Source organism: Neolamprologus brichardi, chromosome 23 (assembly GCF_056152115.1).
Source record: "Neolamprologus brichardi isolate AB-2024 chromosome 23, ASM5615211v1, whole genome shotgun sequence".
In the NCBI taxonomy this organism is placed as follows: domain Eukaryota; kingdom Metazoa; phylum Chordata; class Actinopteri; order Cichliformes; family Cichlidae; genus Neolamprologus; species Neolamprologus brichardi.
In genome coordinates, this window is record NC_142125.1 from 1,935,271 (window position 1) to 1,963,261 (window position 27,991).

Here is a 27,991-nt window from a genome sequence, read left to right on the forward strand (position 1 = left end):
AACTAAAAGTAAAGAAATTCCTAGAGTGGGTGTTTCAAGTCTTTATTTGTTATTTATCTCTGCATCCATTGGCTTTTGTTATTTGTGCACCTCCTCGCAGCGATGGAGGGATGGTGAAGCTCCGAGGGGAGGTCGGTCCCTGAGGTCTGGCTTCAGGGTTTTCAGCGGCCTCTACCGCTGCCTGTCGTCAGCGCAGCTTGAAAGCGGTGGGAAACAGAAACACTATGGCTTCCAGTCTGTCTCTTACTCAGGTAACACTGTCTTACAACTCAAATATAACGACAGCAAACGCTTTCTGCCCTCTGCCTGTTACGCTCGGGGATGTTTCGGCAGCGTCGGTTAAGCCTGGCTGAAAGAATCGCGGGCTTTCTTTGATTCTGGTTCCTCTTTTGGAAGTTTAGCCCTGCTGTGACTGGGAAAAGTTTCTTCCTAATCTCTTTGGGGACTGCGTAAGGGCGTAGCTAGCTAGCTAGCCTGCTAGCTAACAGCTAGTTTGTGACCAGTGTTGGGCTGTTTTAGAGTCGCTTTATCAAAGTTGAGATAAACCGTGTAAGCTAGCGCTACTCGTCTTCGTTTCCTTTCGGGTGTTTTCTAATCGTATTTAGTGCTGCCCCGGTTTGCTGCAGGCTATTTGGGTGTTGGGCTGCCCATGTGTGGCTCTGCTGTGGCTCTACTGTCACATTTCTGCTACTTCAGCCTCTGCTAACATTGTTTTTCCTCTGATAAAGCACCCAAGCTATATACAGTAAAGCTTGTAGCCTATGTGTTGGATTTCCTTGCCGCGTATGTAGCTTTATTACATGGTTAGACTGAATAGACTGCCTTGTTATTGCTATTATTAGAAGTAAACATGCTTTGGTGATTGGCTTGGTGTCTTTCCCCTCTGTGACCTTTTAAAAGTGGACAGCGTTAACAGTTACCCTGTTAGCTGCTGCTGTTAACAATTAGTTAATAGAGAAAACTCCTCATATCGTTAGCTATTAGTTGTAACTAGCAAGAGGAAGTGAATTGTACAAGCAACTAGCCACCTCTACTGTCGTAAACGGTTGCACAGTTGCTGCTAGCTAAATTAAGTTCTAAATAATGTAGCGTCAGAATGTGTTTGTGTTGTTTAGGAGGCTACGGGCAGGTTAAATTAGCAGCTTTCAGTCGTGGACTTGTTACCTGAGCTGCCGTTACCTCCAGCAACAGACAAGAGTTGCCTGCCAGGAGCAGCTTTGAGATCCTTGTCTCTCAAATGGCTTAAAACCTGTGTTTATCTGTGAGCTGTGGGAGTTCATTGGCCTGTCAGGCACCAGTGCTTGTTGCAAGTGTTCCTGTCAGATGCCCGATAATCCCCAAAGTCGCCTCATGTTTGGTGTTGATAGTGACATCAGTGTGCTTTATTACCATGGGTGGTTATAATCTCTAGAACAGTCTAGCCTGTCCCGCCAGCTCCTGCGCCCTGATGTTTCTGGCTATCTGCTGCAGTTTTGTATGGGCTAGCTGGGGGATGATTGAGGGGTGTTTTTTCAGTGCTCAATTAAAGTCACCAGTACAAAGACCACAGTGTTACAGACGCCAACAGTCCCAGGCACACTATTGTGTGTCATAGGGGAAAAGAAAAAAGTTGCATTGACTAGAGAAAGATATGTGTGTCAACAGTTATTTCACTGTAAACTGGTGGGTGAAAAAGCTGACTGATAACTTTGCTTTTTGTGTGATTGAGTGGTTTTCTGTGTCAGATCTAAGTGTTTTACAGTAGAGAGTAATCTCACATGTGTCTGAAAGCCTTAACCTCCATTAACCAGCCACTCCCTGGTTGATTCACACTTGAAACAATTACTGTCCATCCCTTTCCTCCCTTTCTTGCACCTGCCAATTTGAAACCAAACAACCAGTTGTCAGTTTCAGCTACACAAATAAGGAAGCACTGCTTTATTTCCTCTTTAGTCCAACAGTAGACATTTTTCTTAACAGAGGAAAGAGGGGTGTTTAGGGAGGACATGACAGAAGGCCAGACTAACTGTTGCCTTTGGAGTGACGCCTTGTTGTAAATGCCTAAAGCTGACCAGGGGGCCCCAGGAAATGTAGCCTGCATCCTGAAGTTATCACAAAAGTTATCAGTCTCTCTGCATGCAACTCAGCATAAACCTTCTGGTGTATTCTGAGTCATCCATCCATTCTCCAGAGTATTTGTGTAGATCTTTACGAGGAAATGCAGAGTAGCTTTTCAATGAAACAATCAGCTGATAAATCGAAAAAGGATTCAGTTGTTTGGAAAAGCGATATTTTCTCAGCCTCAGTGACATTTAAACAGTTTCTCTTTGTATTAATTGAATATATTTAGGTTGTGGCTTGTTTTTGATCAGATATACAGCTCAGGTACGTCAGCATTTCAACTCAAAAAGACAAAATAGCTGCCTCATTTTAGTAGGGAGAGATTGTAGTAATTATTAGGGGTGGGGGGAAAAAATCGATACTGTGTAGTATGGTGATATTTTGTTTGCTAATAATGTATGGATACAGGGACAGCAGAAATCGATATTTTGTTACAAAAAGGTTTTTGTGCTCTGACTTCAGAGCATGTTGATCCTTTTTCTGAGCAAGAATCCTGACATTCCTTCACTGTCCAAATGTGTTTAACTTGTTTTTGGCAGCAATAAACATGACAGTTTACTTATTTTAATTTAAGACATGTTTTATTTTAATTAAGTTTAAAACTTTTATTTAATGTAAAATTATATTTTGTTTTAATTTACTTTCAAATTCTTCAGTTGCTGAAGGGGCTGCATAGTTTTCATAAACTGCATAGTTCAGAATAGCTATAATTGTACCAGATGGTTGATTCAGTTAAGTTGGACTAGACTGTAATACAAACCGTTCAGTTTGTCAACAATCAAACTGAAATGAGAGAAAGACTGAGTGTGAGACTTTGATATTAGAGAAAATGAATATTGATAAAGTTTACCTTTATGTACAGAATCTGAATATCGCAAAATATTTTAAAAAATTGCAATAATATCGTATCGTGGGATGTATGGTGATTCCCACCTCTACTAATTATTAACAATGCTGCATAAATACGGATTTTTCTAAGCAAAATTACACAATATTTGATGTGCTTATATGGCAGGAAGTAGGAAAGTTTAAGAAATCGCTTTTTTCAGGCATTTGGAGTAAAAGTTGGATTTATTGTAATTATAAGCAGCTGACTTATTAATGATGAAAACTGCTGCACCTTGTTGCTACTCATTGTCATAGATGCTGCATTGTTTTTGTCTTTATTTGTTATCCTACCTGTAACACAGCCATTATAAACTTTTTGGTTTTGCAGTCACACTGTGGCTTCTTTAATGGTAAAATTTCTACTGAATGAGTCATTGAAGTCATTTTTAGTTGTTTTTAACACATTTAGCCAGTGGCTATACTTATAACAAGCAGCTCTTTAACTGGCTCAGTGGATGACAAACTTTCTGTAGCCGTCAAACTCTTGTTGGTTATTTCAGAGCTAACTTTGAAAAATCATTTGAACGATTAGTGTTAGATTGTTATAAGGAACATTTTTGAATTTAGGTAAAAATGACTGTGTTTTAAATTTTTATTCTTCTCTTTCTCCTTAAACAGCTCTCCAGTGGAAACCCCATCTATGACAAATACTATCGTCAGGTATGCCATTGTATCTTTCCCATGGGTTACAATGTGTGTGCATATAACTCCTGCATAGTTTGGCTTTACATGGCTCTGGATGGAGATAATCCAAAAAAATAAAATCTTCCAATGAGGGGGTTTTTGTAGTTTCAGCACACAAACTAAACCTGCATTTATACTGCTGTCTTGCAGCGAGCAGTGGTCTCACTTCTCTCTATCAGTTTCAGTGCCTGTGTCCAATAAAGGAAGTACCTCAATGAATTAATAATGTTTCCCTTTGCCCAACATGTCAGCAGCACTCCCTTTGAGCCTCATGAAAGACGACTAAGCCAATAGACTGCTGAGAAAATGGCTTTAGTTTATTACCAGCATTGATTTAAATGACTCAGAGGCTCCAGGGCCGATTTTCATGGTTTTCAGTTGTTCCCCATGTTTTTTCGAAGCTAAGAGTTTTGTCTTTGTTAGCATTTTGGCTTGTTATACTGATAGTTTCTAAGATGAGATAAGCTTTAATGTGTGTGTAGGTTGATCCGACTGGCAGCGGGCGAGTGGCAGCAGCTGATGCAGCTCTGTTCCTAAAGAGGTCAGGTCTGGCTGACCTGGTCCTCGGGAAGGTGAGTGGAGATGCAGCTCTCTGTTAGCTTTGATGTTCTCATCGATGCTAACAGATGTGTTATCTGTAAATGTCTCCTTAGATCTGGGATTTGGCTGACTCTGAACGAAAGGGAGCACTCAACAAGCAGGTAGCAGCACACTGTCAAGTAGCTCCAAAGTAAACTCCTTCAGAAATGTGTTCATCATCACCAGGCTTACGTCACTCTTCTTCTTCTGCCCTCAGCAATTCTTCATAGCCCTGCGGCTGGTGGCTTGTGCTCAGAATGGCCTGGAGGTGGCGCTCAAGAGTCTTAATGTGGCTGTTCCTCCCCCGAAATTTGTAAGTCTGGTCCTGTGTGCTATAAATCCACACTGTGCCTGCTATTAAAGTCACTGCTGGTTATTTGAAGTGCAATACAGTAGATCTGTGGTATATTCACAGGTGTTTGTTTCACTACAAACAACTTTAACTTTTAGTATTTGGTCTTGGCTTTTAAAAATATTCTTTAATGTATTTTTAATGCAAACACTGAAATAGAAAAATATTTGTGCTCATCTCCAGCATGACAGCAGCAGCCCACTGTTAGCAGGAGGAGGGGCTGCTGACCTTCCCTGGGTTGTCAAGGTGAGGCGCGCTCCAACGTGCTCTTTTTGTCTAAATATAGTTGTGATTGTTTTTTTAAATTCTCCTGTTTTCCTAGTTTTATCTCCTTTTTTGTTACCTTAAGAGAAGCATCATTTTTTTCTGTTGTGATCATTTAAGCAGTATGTATAGCTCTGCAGTCCCAGTGCTACTTGTTACTAAACATGAATCAGAAGTGCCAAAATGATCTTATTTTTTCTCTATGTGCAGCTGAAGGCCAACATTTCTCTGCTGCTGAGCGTCTTGAGTCTGTTTATATTGTTTGAAGATGCTCAGATTTTCATTATCAGCGACATAATTCGAGTCAAACGGACAGATCGGGTCAAAGGGTTCAAGACAATGTAACTTTGTAACACCAAGTTTATCATATTTGATACACGAGTTTGTAAAACCCTTTTCATCAACAGTGTGATGGGTTTTTTAAGCCTAACCCCCCAAAATGGTTTTGTTTAAAAACAAAAAACTGTGGCCAATAAATTGCACCAAAATGTTGGATGTAACATAAATGACACTAATAAAAAAAAAAACCCTCACATTGATATTTAGTTTAAAACAATCTCAGAAGGTTAAATAAAAACTCAAGTTTAAAAAAGAAACAGCTGAATTTTGGGGGGATTATTCCATGGTTCAGGCTTTAAGAGTGGTTAAGAGAAGCAAGGCTGAGACGATGTAGACATGTGCAGATAGTGGAAATATTGGACAAAGGATGTTAAATATGGCGCTGCCAGGCAGGAGGAAATGAGGCAGACCACAAAGATGTGCAGACTGGTTGGTGTGACACAGGAGGACGTTAGGGATAGGCTGAGATGTCGGGCCTCTGTGGCGACCCCTAAAAGGAGCAGCTGAGAAAAGAGGAGGAAAAGAGCTCTTTTTACATACAAGATTCACAACATGCTTTAATGAAGCCAATATGCAGCTTGCAAAATTAGATTTACAAGCAATGAAAATGGGGAAGAAAACGCCACTGAAGTTTAAAAGGAAATGAAAGACTAAGAATTACGGGATGTTTTTCATCAAAGCAAAGCTGTTTGCAGAACGTTCCCACGTACAGACGTGGTGGCTTTGAATGTTTAACTTGGACAGGTGTATAAGACTGACCTTATCTGACCAGCCTAAGCAAGCAAGAGTCTGACTGCACATCAGTCGATGTCTCCATTAGAGTGATTTTCATTGCACAGCTGTTTTATTTTTCTTCCAGCCTGAGGAGAAGATGAAGTTCGATTCCATCTTTGACAGTCTCGGCCCAGTAGGAGGGATGCTGTCGGGAGACAAGGTCAAGCCCGTCCTGCTTAACTCCAAATTGCCGGTGGACATCCTGGGCAGGGTATGATTCTCAAACAGGACTCTTTGATGTTAGTTTCAAGTTTTTGCTTTAGTGAAAAATGAATAGAAACCACACGATACAGTAACACTGGAGCTTAACCCTTTAAAGCCGGTCGGAGCGGGCACGCTCCGTTTTGCGTAACTATTTTTAAGTCCCGGTAGCTCTGCAACCACGTGAGCTAGCGCAATAATGTTTTTTGCATATGAAACCGGAGGAGTTGTACTTACATCTTATGCCATCAGCTTGTCCTCGGTCACAGTTTCCTTCCACATATAGCTTTGCAAAAACTGCATAAAAAGCGCTTGCAGCAACAAAAACATAATATTCCAGAAACACGGTTTGCCGATCCGATCAGCTGTTCATAACACTTCCTACGTCCATCAGCATAAACTATTGCATGTCCGCCATGACCTGCCTGAAACCGGAAGTGACGTCATTTTCGCGGAAATGTAGTTTTTTACCATCAGGGCCTCATGAGCCTATACTGGTGTTTTTAAAAGTTATCTTTGACTTTATGACTTTGTGTCGTTTCTGGGATGCTTAGGACTCATATTGCACTGCTGGAAATAGTTTATTTTGATGCATATGCTGCTTTTTTGCAAATTTGCATTATAATATTTATTTTTGTTTTTCCTGCAGTGTATAAAAATTGGTGTATTTCAAAAATAAAACTATGAAGACACTCAAAATAAATTTCCTGTGGTGGGAAACTATTTTGTGCAACTTTTTTGTATTTACAGTTTTGAGGGATAAGCCTCTTAAATTTCTCTAACTAGAAATATATGTTAAAAAAACAAAAACGATTTTCAATTTTTTTGTAGTTTATTGCACTTTTTTGCAATTTATGTAGTTACTATGAACTTATTTCATACATATTATTAAAATCTGGGCTATAATGGTTGTATTGATGTATAGCAACTTGAAATGCTCCCAAAAATGGCTCCACAGCATGTAAAAATATAATATAAGCTCTGGTGGACTTGGTTCTATGGTAGGTCTTAAAGGGTTAATATGGAAAATTCAAAGCGTCAAAAGAAAGTGAGAGTGTGTAGCGAGCTGGCGGTGTGGCACTTGTTATTTTGCAGTTTTGTGATGACTGATGCTCATCAATAATATCTCTGTGTGTTGAAGGTGTGGGAGCTCAGTGACATAGACAGAGACGGCATGTTGGACAGAGATGAGTTTTCTGTGGTAAGACTCGACTTAATAACACAAATAAGGTTTTAGTATTTGTTCACAACTGGTTTCACTTTAGGTTGTTCAACTGTGTACTGAGTCATAGGATCTTAAATTATTTCTATAGTTCTGAATCGAAAAGATCCGAGACATGAGGAGGAAGTGTGAAGACTGAGCTGCAGGATGCTGGGTAATCATTTCTCATTACTTTGTTGCCCTTTCCCAGGCTATGTATCTGGTGTACAGAGCGCTAGAGGGGGAGCCTGTTCCCATGTCCCTACCGCCTCCCCTGGTGCCACCCTCCAAGAGGAAAAAACCTTCGGTGCCTCCCGTGATGCCCCTGTTACCCTCGCCCCCCTCTGTCAAAGACAGTCGCTCCTCCCACGCTGGCTCTAAGACTATGCCCCACCCTCCTAAACCTACCCCAGCTCCTGCCCCTGTCCCAGCACCAGCAGCTGCCCCTGTGAGTACAGGCTCCACCTCTCCTGTGAGTGCAGTGCCTGAGAAGTATTATTTTACTACTACACTACATCAACAGTTACAATGATTTCAAACTGGCTAGTTCAGTGTGTTTTTCAAAAGAAAAAGACTAGAGGAAGCGCGAAGGTTTGTGAATCTCTCGTTGCTGTAAGTTGTTCTGAATGTTCCTGCGGTGGCGAGGAGTGTGGTTAAGTCTTTCTCTCTCTGTACAGTGGGTAGTATCGCCAGCAGAGAAGGCGAAATTCGACGAGCTGTTCAACAAGACGGACGGCGACATGGACGGCTTGGTGTCTGGCCCTGAAGTCAGAGATATATTCCTCAAGACCGGGCTGCCCTCCGCTACACTCGCACGGATTTGGTAAGTACCGTCACGAAAATCTCCTCCTTTGACTCCTCTGTCCAGCTTCTCCTCAAAGAATCAGTTACTTTATTTTATGTGTTTACCTCAGAGAGCTTTGCAATGTGTGCAACATAAGGGATCCTGTGCACTTTGCCCTTCTGTTCACACAAATGAAGGAAAAAAGAGGAAGAAACTTCATGAAGTGCTACAAAGGAGGATTTGCAGTAGATAAATAGTTATTTTACACTAAAGAGAAATAATAGTGTTGGAAAATAAGGTGCTTATGCGTTTTAACAATAGCATAGATGGTTAGAATAGATACAATCTTCATAAAACATCTGTGAAACATTCGTTTTTACACTTTATTATCAATCTCGTTTATAATAAGTGAAATGTAAAAACATATTCTAGTTTCACTATAATTGAATGTTGCATGTGTTCATGCACACGACCAGCAGATGATCTCATTATGGATTTGTTTCTTCATGTGGCTGATTAGCTTCTGTGTGTATTGGTTTCCCTCACATAATGATTAGCCTGGCCATCAAAAATAGGCACTGCCTGAAGTATAAATCGTTACTGTCTTATGTAACGTGTGCTTTTGATTTTTTCCTCCCCCTCAGGGAGCTCTGTGACATTGGAGACATAGGGAAACTGACGCGAGAGCAGTTCGCATTGGCGCTTTATCTAATTAATCTGAAACTGACCAAAGGCTTAGACCCTCCACAGAATCTGTCCCCAGAGATGATTCCTCCGTCTGACAGACAAAACATCAAACAGGTGAGTCGCTCTCAACACGATTCAAGTTGTGAATAATTATTAGTGATGTTTGGGTCCTTTTTACCCCCCCTAGACGGGTAATTGGCACGAACATCCAGTTAATGAACACAATAACTTGAGAACAAGATGATGTAGGATTTTCTTATTGATACTGTAAAGCTACTATTAAAAACGAAGGCCAGAGGTCAAGTTTCCTAAAAATCTTGTGAATGCAGTAACTCGAGAAGGAAGTCACCTAGGATTTACAAATAAATGCTTCCAGGCCGTCACTATTTTATTTGTTATTATAGAACGGCCTGATACTAGCCATTTTCCTCATTTATCGGTTTCTAGATAAAAAAGCCAATTAATGAAAATGTAGTAAGTAGGGCTGCACAATTAATCGTTAGAAAATCTCGATTTCAATTCATACTTATGTGCGATCTCATTTCCAAATGACAACGATTTAAAAAAAAAAAAAAAAAAAAAAAAAAGATGACGACGATTGTACCGCATTTTGATCCGGGACGTAATCTGCATGAAAACAAGCGCTCACTCTTCCTGCTCAACAAGGACAAGGGCGGAGCCTTATACCACGTGATACAGAAGCTGTGCAGCGTGACGCTAAAGTTAGCAGGGAAAAAACAACGGAGAGCACGTCAGGGATGACGAGAAAGTGACAGGAACCACCCAAACATCAATAACGGGAACCTTGTACAGCGCTTCCCTATACCCGTCGAACTCCCGCAGGCACAAAGAAATTACGGAGGCTATCACTTATCACCTGAGCAAAGATATGGCTCCATCAACACTGTGCAAAACGAGGGATTCAGGAAAATGATCAACACCCTAGACAAACGCTACACAGTGCCGTCCCGCAACTATTTTTCTATTGTTGCACTACCTGCTCTATACACGCAGCGTCGAGCAACGCTGGAGACGGAAGTTCAAGCAGTACAACATTTTGCAGCAACGACAAAATGTGAGACATTTGTTGTTTTTATGTTTATTTATTGTTTTTATGTTCAGTCTCAACTGTCACGAAGTTGATGTGCAGTTAATAAGTGCAATAAATATTTATACTGGAAAAGAAAATCGTGAGAGAATCGTGATCTCAATTCTAAGCAAAAAAATCGTGATTCTCATTTTATGCAAAATCGTGCAGCCCTAGTAGTAAGTAAGCTAAAGGTGAGAGCAACAGCCTTCAACTGTGTTATGACTGTTGATGTTGCATAGTTTGTCCACCAGAGGGCACTCTGTAATTTTCCTTTTGTAAGTAAGTAGAATTTATGTATATAGCGCTTTACGCAAGGCAAGTTTATTTGTACAGCACAATTCAACAACAAGGTGATTCAAAGTGCTTTACAGAGACATTAGAAACAAAAACAAATAAAAAGCATGATTTAAAATTGATTAAAACAAGCAAACAAACAAACTAACTAATTAACTAACAAACAAACAAACAAACAAACAAAACAGTATATAAAATCAAAACAGATAAAATCAGTAGTTAAAGTGTAAGTTTTGAAATTTAAGCTTAAAAGTGTGGATTTGGTGTTTTATTCAAATGCAGCTGAGAACAGGTGAGTCTTCAACCTGGATTTAAATAAACTGAGTGTTTCAGCTGATCTGAGGCTTTCTGGGAGTTTGTTCCAGATATAAGGAGCATAAAAGCTGAATGCAGCTTCTCCGTGTCTGGTTCTGACTCTGGGAACTGATAAAAGACCGGATCCAGATGACCTGAGGGATCTGGAAGGTTCATACTGGGTCAGGAGGTCACTACGCAGATAAAAATCACAAAGTGCTTTACAACAAAGAAAATGAAAAGAATGGAAATACAACAAATAACAATGTAAAACAGTAAAATACAACAAATTAATTAAAAGCTTGCCTGTATAAAATGTCTTCAGCTGCTTTTTAAAAGAACCAGTGGACTCTGTACGGCGTGAAACCAGTGGGAGAGAATTCCACAACCGTGCTGCTGCTGCCTGAAAGGCCCGATCACCACGAGTTTTAAATTGAGCGCGTGGGGCCACCAGCAGCCTCTGATCTGATGACCTTAGAGCTCAGGAAGAAGAATGCGGTTGTTGTTTGGCAACACCACAAACAACAACTAGCTGATCTGAGCATAAACGAGCTATCTACAGCTTTCTGTGATGATAAAACAAGTTTCTAAATCAGCCGATATATCAGATTTGTAAATCACCAAATATTAGTGTTTGGTTTGATTTTAAGAACCCAGCAATCGCTTGCAATTCAAGAATTAAAAACACACAAACTGATCTCATGGACGCTGAAAGATCCTTAATAATGAGATTGATTGATAGTGAATTGGAGCAGCTGTCTTTTTTATAGCTTCAAACAGACTCTGGTTGCAGTTTTCACCATCTGTTTACAGCAGTGACTTATTATAGTTTTCCATTGCATCAGCACTGTTAGATATAAATTATGTTGCTTGTCTTAATTGTGGCTTTCAGTGACGTATTTTTCTCTTGGTGTGTTTGTGCGTGCATGTGCGTGTGTGTTGTGTATTTTTCCTGTTAAGCTTGCAGCTGTGTGTGTTTCTTATTTCCTCTCTGTGCAGCAGTTTGTTTCTTTACCTTGTCTTTTTGCATTTCATCCATTTCACGTGCACTGACACAATCCTGAGTGAGTGCGATTCATCAGAAACAGTCTAGTGCATCTCATAACTCTCAACAGGTCGCCTCTTTTCTGATCTGACTTAGTTTTATCCTAAATATTTGAATTTGATATTTAGTTTAGTTTGTGCTTTTGAGGGAAGCTGACGAGAAACAAAGGTTACTGTTTTTAGTTTTTGAGATGCACTCTTATCTATCTATGTATCCGTTTCTGTGGTCGTGTGTTTTTATCAAGGCTTTGAAGACGTTTTAGATTTTTTTAAATTCGCAGTAGTATAGTTTAAGTGGTATCAGCTAGGCTGCTTTTAAAACCACTGTTCCCCCTGCCCTGCCTGCTGAGCCTCTAACAGTAGATGACTTGATGCGTAACCTCTGTAAAGCCGTTAGTGTAGTTCATTTGTTTATTGATGCTGTGACTGTCTTTTGTGCTAAGAGTTGTAATGAGTCGCTGGTCTCCAGTACTTTCATCTGCATATCAGTAATGTGGGTGTTTCTGCTCTTTACTGGTGATTTTGAGTTTTCCTGTCCTCACCAGAACAACGCAGCTAACCTAGCAGCCGACTTCTCTGCCATCAAGGAGCTGGACTCACTGAGTAACGAGATTGTTGAACTACAAAGGTAATCATTTCTCCTCACATTTAAAGAAAAAAGAAAAACACCTACATGTTATTAACAGAGTGATGGCGGTGGAGATGATTTCATTGGTGGTTTATATTGTTGGCCTAAAGATGAAGGTTCAAGCTGAGTGTTTGTGAGCCTCTGCTGGTTCAGGTATGCAGGAGGGACACACTCGCACTTCTTTGAGCACAGCCAAAGTGTTGCTGCAGCAGCAGATGGTTAAAAAGACGAGAGGTGGAAAGGGTCTGAACTGAAAGCCAGTAAGAACTTACTCCATTTAATGTATTTTAAGTATATATATAACAGAATGTAACACCTGCACGTGTAAAGAGATGGCCACTCGATTTGATTCCCATACCACCCTAAGAAAATCTCTCTAGATCCGCCCCTGGAGAGGGTGTAAACTGTTTGGGATTTCTGCACTGATTATCTGCATTGCCTGAATGTCATCTAAGTAGTAATCATAATCAAACGACACACAATAATAGTACTTGGCTGAAGACTCTGCGGTCACTCAGAGCGCAGAGGGAACCTCAGCGCTACTAACTCCCAAAGCCACTTTAAGTCCGGTGAAGCAGAGGGGGAACTTCAGGCCTCGGGGGCCGGTGTCCTGCAGGTGTTAGATGTGTCCTTGATCCAACACACCTGATTCAAATGGTTAAATCACATCTTTAAAGTTTGGTTGATGTGAACACCTCATTATAACAACTTTTATGGGATCTTAAAAGAAGCTTCAAAGAGACCCACGAAGCCTAGAAAGGCTACAAAATAATTTCCAAAGACCTTGTAGGCAAGTTACAATAAGCAGTGTGGAGAAAAATGTGATGGGCGTGGTGAGGCGAGTGCACCGAGAGCAAAACCTTGAGTCATGACGGAGGTTAAAAATAAAAAACCCAGGGGAGCAACATAACATCTGCACCAGTCACCTGTTCAAGTCTTTGTCTCCACAGTAAGAAGTTAAAATGGTGTGAATGGAAAGACACAAATAAAACCCAGAGATCACTGAGAAGAGGACAGATTTCTATGTAAATGTGACAACAGTAGTTGAACTCTTTGGCAAAAATGGAAAAATTGTAAATAAAAAAAATACCGAAACCTTCGCACAGTGAAGCACGTTGGCGGGAACATGGTTTGTTACTGCTTTGGTACGTCTGCAGGCCTTGCAACATTTCAGAAAACAATAGATTTAAAATGATAACAACACAGGGCCATGTGAGGGCAGCAGTGCATAACCTGAGGTTTGCCTTTGTGTTCAAAGCAAAAAGAACGGTTCAAAAACAAGATGATTCGTTTTTCTGAAAGTCATAACCTCGACTTAGTAGAGATCCTGACACACAACCTGATCCAGACTTTATGTTTTTACCTTCTTTTGCCTTTTTACTTCACATGATCTTAAATGCCAGATGTACCTTTAAGTAAAAGCTGCAGCAGCTGCACATTTGCATGCATGCTTTGCACATGGAGTCTTGGTTTGAGCAGTTGTCATAGTAATGGATTTCATTTCCATACTTCACAGAACGTAGCTTCCCTTTTCGTGAAAACTGAGAGGGAGAAGTGAGAAAGTGGCCTTTTCTCCTACCTCTGCCTCCAATAAACACACTTAGACACACACTAGACGACAGCTGTTTGAAGTAAGAAGGATGGAAACTGAGTTAGAAATCACCTGCGGACAGATTTTATTTAATAAGAGCTTGGAAAGATGAAGCGTCTTTGCTGCTTCAGAATAGGGCAGCAGCCTTCTGTTCAGGATAAGGAGGTTGGCAGTGATGATGACGATGATGCTGATGGGTGAGTAGAAGTTGGGAACGGTTCCCTTTGCATTTGCAGCTCGTAGATTATCAGGGGAGTTGTGTGTTTGTTGTGCGGCGAGCGATAGAATCGTTTTTTAATAAGTTAAACTGAGGCATAATTTCTTTTGTGTCATTTCACAACAATATTAAATTTTAGTTTTGTTAAGGTTGTGTGAAAAATACTGAACCAAAAACAAATGTAAGAGAACAAGTGAGCAGAAATACTTACTGAAAAACATGTTTAAGTAAAAACACCAATCAGTAGGGCTGTTCGATATAACGATATATATCTGATGACGATATAAAAACGTCAATCGTTTCATTTTACGCTATCGTTTGTTTCGTGGTGTCGCAAAATAAACTGTTTACAGCAATATTTTTAATCGTTTTGATGGTCACTGTAGTTATTATTAATTTCCTAAAGTTCTCTTTCTCTTATATTTAATATAACCACACTACAGACGGACAAGCGCCTGTTTTTGTCGTTAGCAACAACGACGGTAACAGCATTGCGTGTCCGCTTGTTTATGTTCCACATAAACCTTTCACAATAAAGCTCAAGATCCTGTTGAGACTTTTCAAAATAAACTGAATCACGTAAAAGCAGATTATTTACGGATGAGAAGTAAAAAAGAGCCGCCAGGTGCTAAAAATAAACCCTAGACTCAAACGTTAGAACAGGCTTTTCCCCGCAGCACGCCGTGTAATAAATACTCACAAAGAAAACGGCGCCGTTACAACTTATGTCTAAAAATGTATCGTTTCATGCATCGGTTAAAACACTCGACTCCAGCTACATGACGCGCAGCTGGAAACACATATCGTTATCAGGACGATGGATGTTTTATATCGGGATATGAGATTTTGGTCATATCGCACAGCCCTACCAATCAGGATCTTTTCTTTACCTCTGTATGTGCTTCCTCTTTATTTCCTGTTTCTGGTAATTGTTCTCAGTTTTCCTTGGAGCTGAAAATACTTGCATAAAATCCCGTAGAGTAATCGTTTATATTCAATAACAGAATGAAATGTCAGCGAGGCCCTTTTTGTGTCTAATGGTTTATATAACACCTTACCACAGCACTCAACACAAGCACAGGATTCCTTTAAAGGTAGTTGAAGTATCTTTTGTGCACAAGTTATGACGCTTCCTTTCTACCCCACCGTCTCTTCTTTCCCTCTTGCTGCATGCTTGAAAAAGTGTAGAGAGGATGAGCACACGGACGGCTCAGATGATAGATGTTGGAGGTTGGCAGATCATCACTCGTCCCTCCTCCTCTCTTCCATCCCCGAAGCAGCCATCTGCTTCTCGCTCTTTCTCCCACGCGTTTGACTGAGCAATGCAGTCGCCCACAGCGCAGCGCTCACACACACCTGCTCTCGCTGCAGGACTTGATGCTGCTTTCTCTTCTGTAAAGTTGGGAGTCGAGGAGAACATCATGGTGGCTGAGGGAGAGGAGCTGGTGGAGGTTCAGGGGCCGGGTAAAGCATGCTCACTAGAGAGCTGGCTTGGGCTTGGTGGGCTGGTGCTCCCCTTGGTGGTTAAATACACCTGTCTCCTTTGCTGCAACCCCAGGGAGAAGAGCTCTGTGGAGGAGGAGATCAAGGAGAAGGAGGAGGCCATCCGACAGCGCAGCACCGAAGTGCAGGTAAGGTCTCTTTGTGAGATTTTACCACGTGTGCATTTCTGTCTGTTTTCCCTTTAAAAACCAACAAACAAGCAAAACAAATGCAGGTTGGTGAGCTCACTTTATGGTGCTGAATGTTCTGGAGGAGAAGATCAATAACACATTTGATTTGCAGTCTGAGACGCTTGTTCAGAAATGCAGTTAGTGATACTCGGAGAGGAAGAGGCTGATCTGCCTCGTCTGGGCTCTATTTTGGGAGCTGTTTGGCTTAAAGGGGCGAGGCTGCAGAGTTCTTCAGGAATGAGTCCGAGTGCGAGGGTATCGAAGGAGCGGATGTAGCTGAATTCTGTAGCTGCACTCGATTGTACTTATGTGCGAGTGCTTCTGGTTATTTATATTGTCTGAGTTTATTCCTGGACTGCACATACCCAAGCAGAGGTTAAGAATGGGTTTTGTGGCAGTCGTACCACCTTTGAAATCAAACCCTGGAAAGCCTCAAAACAGGAAGTGATTTTCTAAGAATCGAGGAAATACAAATTTTCTAACATGGGAATTTTATAAAGAGAAATACATGCAAAGCACAAGCTTTTATTTCCATAATCTATCTGCCTTAACATGTTGTTGTTAAAGCACTTTGTGTTGTTTCTGATGTTAGTATAGAGATTAAAAGCTGCCGCTGCTGAAAGGATGTTAACATCTCACTGACTCACTGAGCTGCAAAACGATCTGCAGCCTGTAAACAAAAATACTTCCACACTGTGACGTCAGCCTTTCTCCCTCCGGCAAGCTGACATATAACAGCCGATTGAGCTTTTTCAGGAATTGTATTAAAAGTTAGTATTTAGACTAGAAACGTGGTTACTTTGTAACACTGTAACACAGCATTAGTGCACATTATTTTAACTTGGTTTCACCAGTTTTTCTTCTCTATTCTTTTCTTTTTCTCACCTTCTTCATAAAACCATCTACTTACAAACACGTTTATGTTGTTTTATTCTGTTGAGCTGATGTAACAGTTACATTTCCCTGATTAATAAAGTTTATTATCTTATTATTATTACTATTATCTTTCCAAAAATCAGTAACGTTAAAGGTTGTTTTCCAAAGTCTCTTTGTTGCTCACTTCCTCTCTGTTATTGAATCTCCCTCCCTCCCCCCTTTGACTTTATGTCCACAGGACCTTCAAGATGAGGTGGCAAAGGAAACCGAAGTATTGCAGCAACTTCAGGCTCAGCGTCAGAAGGTTCAAGATGCTTTAGATGAGCTGGACCAACAGAAGGCCTCCCTGGAGGAGCAGCTCACTCACATTCGACAGCAGACCAACCAGGAGACCCAACTTGTAAGTTGCCTCCTTCTTCTTCTTCTTCTTCTTTTTTTTTTTTTTGGTAACCGTTTGAGGAGCCGTGTAATCACCTAGAATTCTGGTTCCTTTCCTTTCAGATCTCATCTCTGCAGTCCGAGCACGAGGAGCAGGAACAAAGGATATGTCAGTATGAGGAGGAGCTGGTCCAGGCCCGAGAGGAGCTTTTGGCTCTGCAGGAGGAGAGCCGGAAACTTCAGGAGAAGGTCCAGGCTGCCCAGGAGCAGCTCACTCCTCTTCAGGAGTCTGTGCGTGACTCTTTCACACAAGTTGCACAGGTTAAAAGCTCTTCCCTGGTTTCGTGCAGCATGTCTGCAGAGAAAACATTTTTTGGCACCTACGCGGCTGATGGAAATGTTATTTTCCACTGTAATCAGCAGGCTGCACGACTGTTACCCAAACGCATGAATAATAGCTGCAGTGATTATACTGATGGAGCAACACTGCTGTGGCTCCACCAGTGTGTTCCTAATGCTGTACTTTCTGTGTACACTGGCTACAGAATTCATCATATCTGTGTTTAAGTGTTGTCTCTGTTCTTTAATCGTGTCATTTTTAAAAAATTCTTCTGGCACGTAGGTCCAACAGAAACTGAACGACCTTCAGGTGGAGGAGCGATCGGTGACTGCTCAGCTCAGCTGGAAGAGAGCGCTCGAGGACAGCTCTCCCGTCATGGTCAATGGATCAGCAGGCCCCGCTGCAGAGCTCCACCACGGGGACCTCTTCCAGAGGGACCTCTTCCAGGAGGACCTTAAAGAACTGAGAGTGGAAGAGCATTCAGATTCCGAGGAGAGAGGTGGCGTGAATGAGAAAGAAAAGGAAGACGAGAAGGACGAAGAGAGTCCAAAAGCTGGGGAAGATGAAAAGCAGAAACACGATGCCTTGGATGATCTCTACACGGATATGTACAGTCTGTCGAGCCTTGCCAAGCCCTGGGAGAGCAATGTTAGGGTAAAAACTACATGAATAATAATAAGAAGCACTCTTACAGTAGTTTTAAATGTGGACAGACACAGCTGTAAAGCCTAATGCATGCTACAACTGTGCCGTGTTCTTGTGACATGGAAAACATCACAGATAAGCTCAAAAAAATCAAAGTGAGTCTCACAGAGAACCAGGTCTAAGTTGGCGACAACAAAAACGTGTAACCTACAGATTACAATAAATTGTGATGGTCATAAACCAGATGAGCTACTCCGTCGCTTTAACTCAAAGCTTTTATCAAAAAAACATCAGATTCTGTCCTTTTAAGTTGTGCGTCTGTTCTTTAACCAGGAACACAGCAGCCCTGCGCCTGACGTCTCCTCTGAGGTTACAGAAGATGCAAAGGAGTCACCTAAGGAGACCCCACCGAAGGTAAAGTCATTAAAGTATATCCATCCATCTTCATCCGCTTTATCCGAGGCCGGGTCGCGGGGGCAGCAGCCTAAGCAGAGAGGCCCAGACCTCCCTCTCCCCAGCCACCTCCTCCAGCTTATCCGGGGGAACACCAAGGCGTTCCCAGGCCAGCCGAGAGATATAATCTCTCCAGCGTGTCCTGGGTCTGCCCCGGGGCCTCCTCCCGGTGGGACATGCCCAGAACACCTCACCCAGGAGGCGCCCAGGAGGCATCCTTGTCAGATGCCCGAACCACCTCAGCTGGCTCCTTTCGATGTGGAGCAGCAGCGGCTCTACTCTGAGCCCCTCCCGGATGGCCGAACTTCTCACCCTATCTCTAAGGGAGAGGCCAGCCACCCTTCGGAGGAAGCTCATTTCCGCCGCTTGTATCCGCGATCTCGTCCTTTCGGTCACTACCCACAGCTCGTGGCCATAGGTGAGGGTAGGGACGTAGATCGACCGGTAAATTGAGAGCTTCGCTTTTACACTCAGCTCCCTCTTCACCACGACGGACCGGTGCAGCGTCTGCATTACTGCAGCTGCAGCCCCAATCCGTCTGTCGATCTCCGGCTCCCTTCTCCCATCACTCGCGAACACGACCCCGAGATACTTGAACTCCTCCACTTGGGGCAGGAACTCATCCCAGACCCGGAGTGGGCACTCCACCCTTTTCCGGCTGAGAACCATGGCCTCAGATTTGGAGGTGCTTTATCCGAGTCGAACCTCGGATAAAGTATACAAATGAAAACCAATAAACAGCATCTTTGTGACTCCTTGTATTCTTCTGTTCTTCTTCTTGATTTTTATCTCTAGTATTTGTTTTCATTGTCATCAAGTGTGACGTTTGGGACGTTTGTTTGTTGTCTGTGAAAAGCTGTTTATACCAGAAACAGATATGAGATGTTGGACATGCAGCGTGCCAGACAAGTGCATAGACTGACAGCAGACAGCAAAGATAAATGTAACCTGATAGTTGTGTTAAATCATCAGACGGGTGTTAAAACCCCTCCCCCTCCATAACCATGATGCACGATTCACCGTAATGCTCAGAGCGCCTCTCTGCAACAGGTTGCATCACCAGAGCCGGAGAGCAAACAGGAGCCTGCAGAGCCGACAGAAACAACCACCTCCCCCTCGCCACCTCAGCCTGGCCCTCGCTCCTTGCCACCACAGGGCAGCCCTCCCTCCCTGCCTGACATGGATTTCTTCCATTCAGACCCTTTTACCGACCGTAAGACATCGTTATAAATCAAGATGGAAAAAACGTGTTTTTAATGCTTGCTGAACGCTGGCAGACTGATGGTGTGTTTTTCCTTTGTAGACGATCCTTTCAAAGAAGATCCTTTTGGAAAAGCAGATGTTGGAGGTGCTGCTCAAAGTATTTAATGAGCAATGAATCACACAAGCACAGCATTGTTTTATTTATATATATATATGTCCCATCTGACGAGTGGGTCATATTATTCATTATGTTTCTCCTGCTGTTTATGTTAAATCAGATCCTTTTGGAGGCGATCCATTCAAAGGCTCAGACCCCTTTGCTGCAGACACTTTCTTCACACAAACCTCCAGCACCCCGTTTTCCTCAGAGGACCCTTTCTCTGCTTCAGCCGACCCCTTTGGTACCACTTCTGGCGTGCCGGAGCCAGACCTCTTTGCAGCCAAGGTGAACGATACAGCAGCCGCACCAGCGGGTCCGGATCCTTTCGCCTCCAAATCCACCAATCCCACGGCAGCATCCAACGATCCGTTCAGCTCTAAAGGGAACAACACAGCCGATTCAGACCCGTTTGGAGGCAAAATGACCAGCACAAAGGAGGCGGACCCGTTTGGTTCTCAAGATGTGGACAAGGATCCTTTTAGCAGCTCCCTGCCGAGCTCTGATCTGGCCGTGGTGAGTAGACCTGCTAATAAAACCTGTTTGCAGCGTGTTGAGTAAGATTTTTGTGGCAGTATTTTAAGGAATATAATAATTTGTCCCAGATGTTTTATTACCGTTCTAAAGGTTTGCAGTAATTTTAGAAGCACCAAGCGTAAAGGCCCGAACGCTTATCATCCACTTTATTATATATACTTTATATAAAATATTCTGTATGATAGTTTAAATGCATAGAAATGTGTTAAAATCGCTGACATGTAAATTGTTAAGAGGAAGCAGAAGCTAATTTATAGCAATGAGTCCCAAAGTTTGGATCTTAGCCCTCTGGTTAGGGATGCAACGATACCAATTTTTTCAAACCGATACGATACAGATACTTGGATCTGAGTACTTGCCGATACAGAGTACAAAAACCGATACTTCTACCACACACACACACACAAATGCAATGAATTGGAAGACAGGTTTTATTTTATTCTCTGCTGATAAAAAATAAAATCTTAATAAAAATGACCACAAAAAAATTTCAAGTGAAAAATAAGCACTTCTGTTAAATTATTGCAGAGTCTCCACATTGTAATTTAACAAAATATCACTGAACTATTGGCACTGTCTCGAGCTTTCAAAATAATAAATAAACACTTCTGTTTGGAATAAAATAAATACAAATTAGGTTTGAGAATAAAATAAACTGTTAAATTGTTGCAGAGTGTCCATATTGTAAACAAACAAACAAAATAACAAAAGTATTCGGCATTGACGAATAAACTCCTCATCTGCCCGTGGATCATCAGTCCACTGCGCCGTTAAACCGAGGACTGACATCGCGCGCACACTGCTTGTCTTTACCTCTTCAGAAAGTTTTGGCACCATTATCTCCCTGATGTGTGGGCGGTTGGGAATTTCATATCGCGGCTCGAGTATGCTGAGAAGACGGTGCTATCCTATGTTTTACACAACCGGCATTGGCTGGTCATCCAGAGCGATAAAATGAGTCGAGCCTCTGTTATTTTAACTGCCCGTGGATTTTCTCTTGACATTTTTCATCGCTTTTCCAAAACCTGAGTTAAAGTTGGCTGTTCCACACTGCTGACATTTTGTTTAGCCTAGCTACAGCAGCCTCCAGTTTCTCTTTTTTATCTGGAGCCGCCAGTCTGACTCGCCTAACCCTGTGCCTGTTTAGCGCGGGATGTCCCCCTAGTGGCCAATCTAAAAAACTACAACAGAAATGACAAGCCACCCTCTGATTAATGAAATAAGTTGGTATCGGTTCATGGTATCGGTTAACTTTTACGAGTATGAGTACACACACATTTTACAGTATCGGCCCTGATACCCGATACCAGTATCGGTGCATCCCTACCTCTGGTTATAGAATACATTAGTTTTCTTCCCTTGTTGGCTCAGAAAGAGTTAAAATACTGGCGGCCAAAAGAGGAAGTGCTATGTTTTTGTTTGATGTACATGCTCTAGTTGTAGTAAGTCACGTTACAGGTTAGCGTGTTTGTCCACTCAGGCTGGATTATAAAAACGTCTGATGTGTTTGTTTGTGTTCAGAAGGACACCGCAGCATCCAACGACCCTTTTGCTCCCGGTGGTACCGCAGTCAGCGCCTCCTCAGACGCAGGTACAGCTTGTGGCATGGCACCCCCCACTGGGGACAGAACTCATAGCAGCAAATAAGAAAATAATGAAAAATAAATAAAGTAAAATGTGCTTTTCTGTTAATAAGATGCTGGATGAGGCATTGAAGTGCTGCTGATTTCATGCACTCGGTCGTTTTTCATTGATGTTTCAGATCCGTTTGCTGCTGTGTTTGGTAATGAGTCATTTGGAGGAGGCTTTGCAGATTTCAGTGCTTTGGCAAAGGTAATTTCCACATTTTTAATATATCTTCTATCACGTGCATCGTATATACATCATATATAATAAATAATTATCCAGTCTTATGTTAGTTTTGATTTATATTTGCAACTATAAAAAGCCCCGAGCATGCATGGAAAGGAATCTATGTGCACAAAAATGCTCTGTCTCTGCATAGTAGTAAATCCTGTAGCCTTCTGCGGGTATTTGCCGAGCTGCTGTGCAGAGAGCTCTTGTGAACTCGGTGTGGAAACACTAATTTCACACTTGCTGTTTACACCACAGTACCTGTACCTTTATTTATCGGGGTTTTACTGATGTGCAACAGCGCGTGCGAGTGATGCCACAGCCTCTGTGCTGTTCTTAAGTAAATTCATGCACCTTCCTGCTTATGTAATCGATATATTTGATTTGTTGGACCTTTTCATTCCAGTCAAATGGTGCTGAGCAGTTTGGAGTCGACAGCAGGAACCTCTTCCAGGAAGAGAGCCAACCCGCCGGCTCTGATGTGCCCCCAGCCCTGCCGCCAAAAACGGGTACGCCTACCAGACCTCCTCCTCCACCTCCAGGTCAGTTGATCCTGTTATCCAGAAAACAAAAAGCGCCTGTAACTCTGCTCGGTTGGAACAGTGTAGCTATCACACGTCTGGGGATGTGCCAGCAGTGTTCATGAAATAAAAGCTGCCTTTGCTGAGTCTGCCCGTCTGTGCCCCGTCAGGTAAGAAATCATCCATCAATCGAACGGAGTCCTCCGACTCCTTCCATCGACGAGGAAACTTCATGCCACAGACTTCAGGAGACTTCTCCTCCTCTTCCTCCTCCTCCTCCCTGCCTGCAAAGGATCCTTTAGCCGACCCCTTCGCCCCCTCCTCCCCTCCTCGCCGCAACGCACGGGAAGCTGACGGATTTGCCAGCTTTGACAAAGTGAGCAACTCCCTCTCCCCATCTCCCTCACCTCCACCTGAATGTCAATAGTCACACCCTCTTCTCTTTTTCCTCCTTGTAAACCAACATGTAGTTACTCAATAAGGATGCATCCTCCATCAAATCAGGCCAGCTTATGAAATCACTCCATCCACTGCCACTGACGAGCCTTACAGTGAACTAACCAGCTTATTAAAGCGTCACACGTTACGTGATTCATACGCTTCTCCCAGTTAAAACAATAAAATCTTGTAAATCTTGTATTTTTGTTTTGGGTTTTTTTTGGTTTCTTTTGCATTTCTGTTGCTTGTGTATATGTCAGACTATTGTTAATAATACAATGCTGTCTAACCCTGTAAACATTTCTTTTCACCCGCTCTATTATGGGTTCATAATGAGATTTCACCTCATTTACCTCTATGACTGAAGATGCACTCTTACTTTGTGAGGAAATGCATAGAAATTATATATATTCTATTATATCTTCTATATAAGTCCAGAATGTTTGGCAGTGAATGGAGAGATGACAGGCTGCTTGTATTTGGCTTTTTATTAGCCGTCCCAACTTTGTCACATTGACATTACTTCCTGTGCAAGTTTAGAGTCTCTATAATTACCGATGTAATTATCTGAGTTTTTATTCTTCTTTTAACACTAAATTTGTCTCAGGGACATTTTCCCCACCCACGGGGCATAGTGGCATCAGTTGACTCATGAGCTGCATTCATACTCTTTATACCTCCGAACGTTTTTCAGTAAGTTGCTGTTTTATAACATCACTGACTTGGGATAAACACCTAACCTCGCCTCGAAACATTCAATAAGTGCAGGCTGCTGTGAAAACTTGAACCCAAAGAATGGTGGAGGGGTTTCTTTTTCCTCTCATTCATTCATGTGCTTCTAAAATTAATATATCGATAATAATATAAATAAAAGAAACCAGGAAGATGATTGTGTGGGTTAATCTTTGGGTCAAGTAGTTCTATTAGTTCAACCCTTTTTAATGCTGCATGGAAATGACCTGTGAAGTTGCATCACATCAGAACACTGTTGATCCTCCTGTCACGTGAGCACGCTCGCATGTACCTGTCAGTCGCCCACCTGCATGCACTAACTGTGTCTTTGACTCTCGTTGACTTACACCAGCGCCTCCACCGTTTCTCGAATCATCAACGTTTCCTTTCCCCTTCACTCTGCTGCTGTTTATTTATACAGGCTTTCCTCTGTTCATCCATTCATTCATTCATCAGTTTGTGTCCTCGTGTGGTCAGCAGTGTGTTGTGGAGAAGCAGATTGACTGTATTCTCTCTGTGTTTCTTTACACCTCTGTTTAATAAAGTGTTGAATCAAGGCCACCATCTCCGGCTTCTATGTGCATCCATGACATCACCACCTGTAAACCCCTGAGTTTAAAGGATCAAGTGTTTTACATGTTCAGTTCATTTATCAGAGGTTTGCTTCAGCTTACTGTTGATAACTTCCCACACCATGTGTTGCATTTAGGATCATTTCCCAGCCCATAAACTGTAACTTCTGCATTGTAGTGCCGCTGCAAACAGAGACTGTAATTCAGCCAATTACATGAATGACCACATGGGCACAACAGTAATAAAGTTAGGTGCATTATTAATCATTATAGATTCATATGAAGGAAGGCTCATTTGGCCACAGGTTGATCTGTGTGTATATTTGTTACCCGGCGAGACAAACGGATACAAAGAAACCAGGAAATGACATTTCTGAGAAGCTACAGTGTGGTGTGCTGTCAGGTAAATGAACTAAAACATGTAAAACTCTGTAATGATCCTTTAAAGTATCTTAACAAGATAAGAAGACTATGAAGTTTTTTTCTTAAAGCTGTGGAATAAAAAGCACCGTTTCTCTTTCCATGTATCTTATTTATGTTTGATTTCATTCATATTTAAGAGAATTGGCGGGATGTTGTCTGCAACAAAGTGCATGTTCTCTGTCAGATCATCACATTCTGTACACGTCTTCTCGTGCATGTTCTTCATACCGTGACCTCTTATTATCGGCTCTAAAACAGTTGCTAGGAGACTCCTTTGCATGGCTGGATGCACGTGGGATGACCTCTGTTGCTTCTGTCTGTCATTCGTTAAGAATAATGAACATATTTACACAGTCTGCAATGATTAACCAATTAAACCAGTGGACTGTGTTTCCTTCCTACTCTTTTTGTGACCGTGGAGCTTTCAGTGCATGTGATTGTGTTCCTACAGCTGTGCCTGTTTGTCTTCCAGCATCGCAGTCCCTGCTTTTGCCCTGATCATGTGGCTGCAGGAACTTTGCAAGGGTATATATGTTGGAGGGAGGACTGTTTTCATTTGGATAAAGGGAAATCAATTTCAATCGTCTTTCCTGTTCTTTTTTTCTTTTTTCCTAATTTGTTTGGGAAGTCTGCAAAAGTCTGGATTTCTTTTAGACCTCATTGCGATGCATCTTTCTCAGAATGTGCACAGAACTACAAATTTAGACTCCAATACATGATTTTTATTTTTTTAGCACCCTACAATTGTGCGTCCTGACTCACTGTCTTTGGTTTCTGGCACATAAATGGTGATTACAAATCAAAGTGTCCACTTTGAAGGAAAAAGGTCTGCTGCTGGTGGGTTTTCAAAGTTTCAAAACTGCATCCATTGTGTGCGTATGTTTCTTTGTTTCCTCTGTTTTCATGGAGCAGTATCCGACCGAGGAAGACATGATAGAGTGGGCAAAGCGCGAGAGCGAGCGAGAGGAAAAGGAGCGACTCGCCAGGCTCACCCAGCAGGAGCAAGAAGACCTGGAGCTGGCCATCGCTCTCAGCAAGTCTGAACTCTCCTGAGGAGGCCCCGTTCCCCTCTACTGGTCTGGCTCGGCACGGCACAGCTTGGCCCGGCCCAGAAAGCACCAAAGCAAAGTGGGGATTGTACAGGACTGATTCAGCATCACCTGCTGACCCCATGAAGAGACTCAAAACTCATCTCTAACTCGTTCAACCCCCCCGACTGTCCATCCTCCGTTGGTCTCCGTGGTTTTGATAGAGGAGCGTAACGTGTTTTCTTTTTCTTTCCCCCTTTTTAGAACGAAGGCGCAAAAGAAAACTTGTTCTAGTGTTAACGTCGTTCTCCCTTCATTTAAAATCCGGGCAGCAAGCGCTGCATTAAGTCCCCAGGATGTAATTTATTGTAGCGCGCACTCGAAACCACTAAACAAACTCGCTACATTTCGTTAAATCTCAGCTCTCTTTGCGATGAGATTTTAATAGACGTGCTCATTTTCTAGAACTCAAGAATTCCCCTAATTTTCTTTTTTGGCTCTCGATTCAACTTCTGAAACAACCACAGTGAACTGGGGAGATTCTGTTTCTATAACTCTGTAGGCCCTTTCTAACAGAGTGACCGTGTCCCACTCTCGTGCAGGGAAGATGATTTTTTGTCTTCATTTAGAGTAGGTGAGGATATTTCAACATCTCTTCGTGTTTAACTGGAAGTTGCGGCTCCTGTAAGATGTGAAATGTGTACAATGTGTAGATTTATACTAAAATGGAACAAATCTGCCACAGCTACCTTTTCCTTTGAGATTTCAGTCCTACCTTGCTCACTGTAGCACCTGTGTCGTGAGCATTAAAGCATTGATTTGTGTGTGTCGGGGGAGGTAATAAGGAATGAAACTACAGCCATTACTTGGTTTGCATTAACAACTAGGCCACACTACAGCAGGATGCAGAACAGAAAGTACACGATCTGTTTTTCTAACATGCAAACTAAGTTTCTCTCAAGTACTTTAGGATCTTTAAATTGGTCTAAAAATTTAAATTCCTTGTGGCCCGACATGAAAGAATGTAACAAAACGCAAGGTTGTCATAGATGAATGTAAGCGTGGAACCTTAACTGATCATTAACTGTATCATTAATCCTGATTGATCTCCTTTAGGGAAACTCTCAAGGGCTCCTCAGCAGCTTGAATGCTGAATGGATAACTACAACTGTGCGGTTGTCGTGTTACCACGTGAACATTTGGTCCCATTTCAACGTGTGCCAGAGTCGGTGCTTCACTCGTTACCATTTGTACGATTTTTCTTTTCTTTTTTGGAATCCAGGCGTCTTTCCCGCTCTGAGAGACTCCCTGGATTTCAGTCTTACACAAACACGGTGAAAGTTAAGTGTTTCTACTTTTTCGTTAGAGCGGTGTATTTTCTGGTCGTGCACCTCGACATCTGCAGGGATTTAACTTGCAAAAGACCTCAGATGTGCTGAGGATGCACGCTCACGTTGCACTGTGTTATCGGGCCTGTTGACAGCCACACGGCGGCACAGGAAAGCTTTACTAAACGTGACAGAAGGTTTTCTGCTGAGGCTACGATGAAGTGCGAGAGGCCTCTGCTCTCTCATTACCTTAGCTCATTTCTTATCAAATAATGCACAATGTTTTGGACAGCTCTTCCTGTTCTTACTTCTTTAATGTTTAGCAAGAAGATAGTTTCCTCTTCTCGTGTCTAACCAGTGTACTGTCTGTGGTTGATGCAGTACTTCCTACTGAGAGCCCTCGCTCTCTTACAATGAAGTTTATTGTAAATACGGGAGAGCGCAGCTGCATGTCTGCTCTCCAGGTCTCTTGTTGTACTAGTTCCATTGCTTCATTGTCATGTATTCAAACAGGTTACTGTCATTTTTAACAATTCTGCACATTTCTCAAAACCAGAACCACTTACTGTACGTTTCTAGGCTTATCCATAAAGCTTTTTAAGCTTCAGGCTAATTGTATTTTATTTTCTACTTCCTAACTTGTAAGAAAAATCATTATTGGAAGGCTTTGGCCATGTAATGCATTTAATTGAAACAGAATAAATATTAAAAATGTGTAGTTTTGCAGTTGGTGCATTTTTTTTTCCAGAGCAGCATCTTAATATATTGTCATCCACACGCGACAGTGCCCCTCCTGTTTCTCCTCGTACAACGCACCAGATC

The 27,991-nt window shown here is 42.2% G+C and overlaps 1 protein-coding gene across 5 annotated transcripts; it reads left to right on the forward strand.

The window, feature by feature from the left end:
- The first annotated feature begins 111 nt into the window (after positions 1-111).
- eps15 (epidermal growth factor receptor pathway substrate 15) lies at positions 112-27,895 on the forward strand. 5 transcript variants are annotated; one of them, XM_087836413.1, is made up of 25 exons: positions 112-251; positions 3,607-3,648; positions 4,155-4,244; positions 4,326-4,373; positions 4,469-4,564; positions 4,787-4,849; positions 6,066-6,191; positions 7,323-7,382; positions 7,594-7,854; positions 8,060-8,205; positions 8,811-8,967; positions 12,121-12,203; positions 15,570-15,642; positions 16,799-16,960; positions 17,062-17,259; positions 17,561-17,932; positions 18,257-18,337; positions 19,427-19,589; positions 19,680-19,736; positions 19,858-20,252; positions 21,795-21,864; positions 22,036-22,106; positions 22,534-22,669; positions 22,819-23,024; positions 25,726-27,895. In XM_087836413.1, exons 1-25 carry the CDS (start codon positions 225-227, stop codon positions 25,864-25,866), a joined length of 3,324 nt encoding a protein of 1,107 aa, XP_087692539.1. In that variant the 5' UTR covers positions 112-224; the 3' UTR covers positions 25,867-27,895. The 5 variants fall into 5 exon arrangements, with proteins under 5 accessions (XP_087692539.1, XP_087692540.1, XP_087692542.1 ...); XM_087836414.1 differs by having other exon boundaries at positions 19,680-19,724; XM_087836416.1 differs by having other exon boundaries at positions 17,062-17,229.
- Positions 27,896-27,991: the final 96 nt, after the last annotated feature.

Coding starts and splice junctions, on each gene's coding strand:
- eps15 (XM_087836413.1), top strand. CDS start 225: ATGGCTTCCAGTCTGTCTCTTACTCAG. Junction 6,192..7,322: donor CGGTGGACATCCTGGGCAGG/GTATGATTCTCA, acceptor TGTGTGTTGAAG/GTGTGGGAGCTCAGTGACAT. Junction 8,968..12,120: donor ACAGACAAAACATCAAACAG/GTGAGTCGCTCT, acceptor TGTCCTCACCAG/AACAACGCAGCTAACCTAGC.